At 38.0% G+C, this 7,742-nt stretch overlaps 2 protein-coding genes across 3 annotated transcripts; one reads left to right on the top strand and one right to left on the bottom strand.

Moving 5' to 3' along the window:
• Window positions 1-516: 516 nt before the first annotated feature.
• On the bottom strand, window positions 517-3,103 carry LOC128304167 (uncharacterized). 2 transcript variants are annotated; one of them, XM_053041321.1, is made up of 4 exons: window positions 2,885-3,103; window positions 2,530-2,785; window positions 1,742-1,803; window positions 517-1,392 (listed from the first exon to the last, which is right to left on the bottom strand). In XM_053041321.1, exons 1-4 carry the CDS (start codon window positions 2,936-2,938, stop codon window positions 727-729), a joined length of 1,038 nt encoding a protein of 345 aa, XP_052897281.1. In that variant the 5' UTR covers window positions 2,939-3,103; the 3' UTR covers window positions 517-726. The 2 variants fall into 2 exon arrangements, with proteins under 2 accessions (XP_052897281.1, XP_052897280.1); XM_053041320.1 differs by having other exon boundaries at window positions 706-1,392; window positions 2,530-2,806.
• Window positions 3,104-5,147: 2,044 nt separating this feature from the next.
• Window positions 5,148-7,502, top strand: LOC128304146 (uncharacterized). The gene is made up of 4 exons (XM_053041289.1): window positions 5,148-5,352; window positions 5,431-5,707; window positions 6,434-6,486; window positions 6,837-7,502. The coding sequence occupies exons 1-4, from the start codon at window positions 5,299-5,301 to the stop codon at window positions 7,500-7,502; spliced, it is 1,050 nt and encodes a 349-aa protein (XP_052897249.1). The 5' UTR covers window positions 5,148-5,298.
• The last annotated feature ends 240 nt before the right edge of the window (window positions 7,503-7,742 follow it).

Below are 7,742 nucleotides of genomic sequence, written 5' to 3' on the forward strand. Positions count from 1 at the left end.
ATTTTGAATTTTGATTTTTTTTCCGTGAATCGTTTTGACCGAATTAATTGGTTGGAAAAAAATGACCAAAGAAATTTAGATGAAAAATGTAGACAAATATGACACACACACACAAATATGACACAGGGAACCGTCGATGATGAATCACATATATTTTATTAGTGCTGTGGTGAAGAGATCTTGTGTTGTTTGTAAGGTCTTTCCAAAATTTCTACCGGGCCGGATAAAATCTATTTGCGCGCCGGATTTTGACCCGTGGACCCGTGAACCGCACTTTCTATACTTAATTTTACAACGTAGCCGGATGGTCAATACTTGCTACATAATATTGGTATTGGGGATTGATACGGATGACACTGCGTTAAATGAGATAGAAAGAAAATAATGCACGATTTACGTATGGAAGATACAGGGAACCGCTAAAGAAAAGATACAGCGAACACACTTTACTAAATTGGCAAAATTGAACGTTGCATCGTATACACAGTTTATTATTTGCTTGATGTTTCCCTTAGCCGTTGAACATTTTCAACTAATCTTATCTTAAAGATCTTATTCAATTAAAAAAAATAGAAAAATTTGAATAAAAACACAGAACAATGAATTAATAATGAAACCACATAAAAAATATAAACCAAAAATATATATTAATACCCACATCATCGTCAATCACCTAATGAAAACATAAACCAGTGACAATTAAAAAAAAAAAACAAACATATTCCGTTAGTCATCAGTTTTATTCCGCCTCGTTCTACAACTGCTTCTTCGAGTAAAAGAGTTTTTCGTCCGCGCACTAGCGTGTTTCAATTTAAGTTTAAGAAAGCTGCTAACTGCATCAATGGTCGGTATCCCGTAGTCGCACCTACCGGTAAATCTGATCAATTCAAACACATTTGTTTTATCAGAAAACCTGACTTTTGGACCAGTTCTACCGTAGCCTGTCCATGTACAACGGCCAAAAAAATATTTATCAAACAGCAAGTCCAAGCAGTCATGCATTCGGTTCGACGGATGGTCGCGTCTGATGCGACTAGTTAACCACGATAACATAGATTCAAAATACGCCTCGGTCGCTAAACGTTCCTCAAAGCTAACTAATTCTTCTTCTGATTTTATGATTTCGAAATCAAAATGATTCCTCGTTGACACCTCGTTGAATACCTCAGAAGTACTATTCGTACCGGAATTTATCAATGTCTTGATTTCGTTAAACTTGGATTTTAGCGTTTGTCTTAATTCTTTAATTTCATTTTCCATCCACCGGAGATATTGCAAGATAACTTCGTTTGTTAAGCTGTCATTGTTGGGAAGAGTTGAAGTAGTTTTCGGTACTTTATGCCTTGTTTGGGTTCTTGTTGATGATTCTGATGAAAATGCTGCAATAGAAAACTACGAGAAAATTCGAATATTTACATTAGAATCGTTTCCTGTTCACTTCCAGAAGGTCATATTTGAATTCTATATAAAAGAAATAGAAACTTGAAACAATATAATCGTTGCGCACTAGATTTAATCTTTTTCAGAGAACGGATGCTTGGACAACGTGTATGACGATATGAACCGCGGAGGTCATCGAAAAGGTTGTAGTGCAGGTTATGTTTGCAACTAAATTTAGTTGTCCATGACCTGAACAATTAAATATTATTATAAAGTCTAAGCTAATGTACAATGACTTATGCAAACATAGCATTGCAATATGCAAAAATATATAACTTACAGATGGTAATTTTCCACTTACATTCGATTCTTGCGAATTTACGTCCGTTTCATCTTTATCATCGCGTTTTCTTCTCTTTGGGCCTTTGAATATTAAAAAAAAAAAAGAAATAATAGAAATGTTACCAATTGTTCTTAGCAATAATATTTAAGGGACCGCTATAGCAGGTGGTTCCGTGATCGTAATTTTTTCACCCAAACACTAACTTGCTCGGTACCAATCGCTTGTAGATATTTCTGATTGTTCAACAGATGGTAGACCGAGGAAGGATTTGCTTCACTTCCACCATTACAGTTAAAATCTATCATCATTATCAAATCTAAAAGTGTAATCCCAGTTTTGGCATTTAAGAAAAAAAAACTGTATTACACCACAAGCATCGAATGTTGTATTGTTGTAACTGTGAATAAACTGAACTATAAAATAAAGTAGATCCAAATAGTCATGCATCCGGTGCCTAGCTCAGACGAAATTTACACAATAGAATTGAATGAGATAATAATTTTCATGGTGCAGAACATTGTTTTTGCCTAGAAACTGTCTAATATATGCATACTAGGGATGGATCGTCCTTTCATAAATCGTGCTAGCTCGGGAGCCAATTGTGATCCGATTCGGGAGTGCAGCGACAACCAGTAAGACAACTGTCGACCGAAGAAATACCGGCCCACCGAACCGAACCGACCGAATGTCGACCGCCCCCTACATGTAGGGATAGCGAGGCGAACCGCTCTCAATTAATATTTACCCCATAATCTGTACTAATTTATACAACCCATCGTACCCAATTGTTCCTTCATATAACTTACTTGTTTCAAGGATATCGTCATTGTCTTCAATTCTTTTCTTGGTATCAACAGTTATTGGTTCTGCTTTGATATCGAAGTCGTGTATCGTAAATATTGCCTGCTGAAAAGTAATGCCTGTGTCGCCGATTTCTATTTCGTCTGTCAATGGGTCCTTGTTGCTACAAGACGAAGAGCTTGCTTCCTCTAAATCTACCATTTGCTGTTCCACAGTGTGATCGTTGAAAATGTCTTCATCGGGAAATTCTTCTTTCACAACCTTCGATGGATCAAAAGATTGCTACAATTTAGAACAACGAGTAAAAACGACGTATCGAGGTTTATGTTTCTGTAAAATACGAATATTTTAATAACTTACCGCTGAAGTGTCTGATGCTCTTGCACCGTAACGTTTGTTTGGTAGATCTCCCATTATTACAGGCAGTAAAATATGCGAAGAAATCCTAGCCACCGAAGAACAATGCACAAATTACTGTTTTTAGTAGGATAATCGTTCGTTTCGTATCTCTGAGCTTTCTTTGCCAAATTTCAAACAGAAGCACAAAAACTGTCCGACGCGATTGTTTTGCGGAAATGTATTGTTGACTGTTGTGTTCATGTGAAGTTCAGCCACAAATGACAGCTGAAGTACTGCCCCTTGAGGTACGTCTACACCACGCGAAAGGCTTTACTGCTCATAGCAAAGGTGTAATTTAGTACTAACAGTTTTGTAAACTCTTTACACCTTGTGCTAAATTTAGCATTCGCTTTTAAAATCGAAGTCAGGCCGTATTGCAGGGTCATGATCGGTCATGAACATGATTGAGAGTTGTTATAGAACAAAAGTTTGGGAATATATTAAAAAAAACATGCAGCAGATCTCTGACCCGCTGGTCTATGAAAAGTGTTTGCCAAACATAAAGTGTCGATCGTATGGAGAAACTGTCAAAATTCTGTTTGGCAAACTGCGGAATACAAAATAATTTGTTTGCCGAAAAAATGTTTGGCATACAAATTGACACTCCTTTGACAAACTTTTGTTTGGCAAACACTTTTCATAGACCAGCGGGTCAGAGAACTGCTGCATGTTTGTGTTTCTTTTTTTTAATATTTTCTCAACCTTTTGTTCTATAACAACTCTCAATCATGTTCATGACCGATCATGACCCTGTAATACGGCCTGGCCGTTCTTCTGGAATAAGAAAAAACCAATCATGTTCTCTCAGTTTCTCGTACGAAATGATGACTAGCGTGCCGTTATAATATCACTTAACTTCTATCGAACCTCTTTCGTTTGGATAATCCAAAAACATCATCAACTGTACATTTTATGATAATCCTATTATGCTTATTGATCTAAGATCCGATCCGTAAGCCATACGACATAAATAGGCAACAACACTTTTCATGATGGATGGATTGCCCCACGGGTCGGGTCCGTATGATCGCAAACTTCTTCGTCTTTTGGTTCGCTTACAATTGAGCACGACATGCTGACATTGCTCAGGTCGTCAATCCGTTTGCAAGGATCTCAGATAATTCTTCAGTGCAATTCTTCTCCATCCCTGGCTGCATCAACTCTGTTCCCCTTGATCCAGCCAACGAACTCGCTGCGCTTCTCTCGCTTCGCGGCGAGTGGGTCGCTGACGAGCACCTTCCTGGTATGGCATGAGTCAGCTGTTTAGCTAGGACACGAAACGCAACACCTAAGGAGAATAGGGTGAACTAATAAGATGATAGTTGAGAAGTTTGTCAGGTCAAGACGAGAACCATGAAGTCCTTGTTTGTAGTGGGGCAAACATGAGAATCGGTACGACTAGACCAAAGGGACCGGAATCCACGGAACATGTATTTCGAGGAAAAGAGGACACACATATCGACACATAAGAGGTATCACATGGTACAAAAAACGGTAGCGTGTCCATACCAAAATCAGTTTTCGTTCTGTACTCCGACGGGGAGTTTAAGTTATCGTTTTGCACTCCGACGGGGAGTTTCCGTCCAATCTTCGATCAAAGTCCAAATGGTAAAGTTAGTAGAAAACGTGCGCATTGTACCCAGCAACCAAGAATGGTAAATAAAAGTAGGATCGAACTTCGTTTCGAGAATATCCTAAATCCCCATTGCGTATCCCAGCCATCGCATCCTTCGCCATCGTACCAAAGTAGCAGAACTCCTCTACTACCTTAAGATCGCCACCGTCAACTGATCCCACGTACTTTGTCTTTGCCGCATTGATCCTAAATCCAATTCTTAAGGTTTCACGTTTCGGTTGGGTAGCCTCATATATCTGTCCGATGATGTCGATGTTATCCGCAAATCCAAAGAAATGAAGTGACCGTGTGAAAATTATGCCGTGGATATCGAAGCCCACGCATCTCATGACTTCATCCAGAGCTGTAGCAGAAAGGAGAGTCCGTCCTCCTGCTGCAGTCTCCGATGAGATTCGATTTTAAAAGCGAATGCTAAATTTAGCACAAGGTGTAAAGAGTTTACAAAACTGTTAGTACTAAATTACACCTTTGCTATGAGCAGTAAAGCCTTTCGCGTGGTGTAGACGTACCTCAAGGGGCAGTACTTCAGCTGTCATTTGTGGCTGAACTTCACATGAACACAACAGTCAACAATACATTTCCGCAAAACAATCGCGTCGGACAGTTTTTGTGCTTCTGTTTGAAATTTGGCAAAGAAAGCTCAGAGATACGAAACGAACGATTATCCTACTAAAAACAGTAATTTGTGCATTGTTCTTCTGTGGCTAGGATTTCTTCGCATATTTTACTGCCTGTAATAATGGGAGATCTACCAAACAAACGTTACGGTGCAAGAGCATCAGACACTTCAGCGGTAAGTTATTAAAATATTCGTATTTTACAGAAACATAAACCTCGATACGTCGTTTTTACTCGTTGTTCTAAATTGTAGCAATCTTTTGATCCATCGAAGGTTGTGAAAGAAGAATTTCCCGATGAAGACATTTTCAACGATCACACTGTGGAACAGCAAATGGTAGATTTAGAGGAAGCAAGCTCTTCGTCTTGTAGCAACAAGGACCCATTGACAGACGAAATAGAAATCGGCGACACAGGCATTACTTTTCAGCAGGCAATATTTACGATACACGACTTCGATATCAAAGCAGAACCAATAACTGTTGATACCAAGAAAAGAATTGAAGACAATGACGATATCCTTGAAACAAGTAAGTTATATGAAGGAACAATTGGGTACGATGGGTTGTATAAATTAGTACAGATTATGGGGTAAATATTAATTGAGAGCGGTTCGCCTCGCTATCCCTACATGTAGGGGGCGGTCGACATTCGGTCGGTTCGGTTCGGTGGGCCGGTATTTCTTCGGTCGACAGTTGTCTTACTGGTTGTCGCTGCACTCCCGAATCGGATCACAATTGGCTCCCGAGCTAGCACGATTTATGAAAGGACGATCCATCCCTAGTATGCATATATTAGACAGTTTCTAGGCAAAAACAATGTTCTGCACCATGAAAATTATTATCTCATTCAAGGCTATTGTGTAAATTTCGTCTGAGCTAGGCACCGGATGCATGACTATTTGGATCTACTTTATTTTATAGTTCAGTTTATTCACAGTTACAACAATACAACATTCGATGCTTGTGGTGTAATACAGTTTTTTTTTCTTAAATGCCAAAACTGGGATTACACTTTTAGATTTGATAATGATGATAGATTTTAACTGTAATGGTGGAAGTGAAGCAAATCCTTCCTCGGTCTACCATCTGTTGAACAATCAGAAATATCTACAAGCGATTGGTACCGAGCAAGTTAGTGTTTGGGTGAAAAAATTACGATCACGGAACCACCTGCTATAGCGGTCCCTTAAATATTATTGCTAAGAACAATTGGTAACATTTCTATTATTTCTTTTTTTTTTTTAATATTCAAAGGCCCAAAGAGAAGAAAACGCGATGAAACGGACGCAAATACGCAAGAATCGAATGTAAGTGGAAAATTACCATCTGTAAGTTATATATTTTTGCATATTGCAATGCTATGTTTGCATAAGTCATTGTACATTAGCTTAGACTTTATAATAATATTTAATTGTTCAGGTCATGGACAACTAAATTTAGTTTGCAAACATAACCTGCACTACAACCTTTTCGATGACCTCCGCGGTTCATATCGTCGTACACGTTGTCCAAGCATTCATTCTCTGAAAAAGATTAAATCTAGTGCGCAACGATTATATTGTTTCAAGTTTCTATTTCTTTTATATAGAATTCAAATATGACCTTCTGGAAGTGAACAGGAAACGATTCTAATGTAAATATTCGAATTTTCTCGTAGTTTTCTATTGCAGCATTTTCATCAGAATCATCAACAAGAACCGAACCAAGGCATAAAGTACCGAAAACTACTTCAACTCTTCCCAACAATGACAGCTCAATAAACGAAGCTATCTTGCAATATCTCCGGCGGATGGAAAATGAAATTAAAGAATTAAGACAAACGCTAAAATCCAAGTTTAACGAAATCAAGACATTGATAAATTCCGGTACGAATAGTACTTCTGAGGTATTCAACGAGGTGTCAACGAGGAATCATTTTGATTTCGAAATCATAAAATCAGAAGAAGAATTAGTTAGCTTTGAGGAACGTTTAGCGACCGAGGAGTATTTTGAATCTATATTATCGTGGTTAACTAGTCGCATCAAACGCGACCATCCGTCGAACCGAATGCATGACTGCTTGGACTTGCTGTTTGATAAATATTTTTTTGGCCGTTGTACATGGACAGGCTACGGTAGAACTGGTCCAAAAGTCAAGTTTTCAGATAAAACAAATGTGTTTAAATTGATCAGATTTACCGGTAGGTGCGACTACGGGATACCGACCATTGATGCAGTTAGCAGCTTTCTTAAACTTAAATTGAAACACGCTAGTGCGCGGACGAAAAACTCTTTTACTCGAAGAAGCAGTTGTATAATGAGGCGGAATAAAACTAATGACTAACGGAATATGTTTGTTTTTTTTTAATCGTCACTGGTTTATGTTTTCATTAGGTGATTGACGATGATGTAGGTATTAATATATATTTTTGGTTTATATTTTTATGTGGTTTCATTATTAATTCATTGTTCTGTGTTTTTATTCAAATTTTTCTATTTTTTTTAATTGAATAAGATCTTTAAGATAAGATTAGTTGAAAATGTTCAACGGCTAAGGGAAACATCAAGCAAATAATAAACTGTG

This window comes from Anopheles moucheti, chromosome 3 (genome assembly GCF_943734755.1).
Source record: "Anopheles moucheti chromosome 3, idAnoMoucSN_F20_07, whole genome shotgun sequence".
In the NCBI taxonomy this organism is placed as follows: Eukaryota; Metazoa; Arthropoda; class Insecta; order Diptera; family Culicidae; genus Anopheles; species Anopheles moucheti.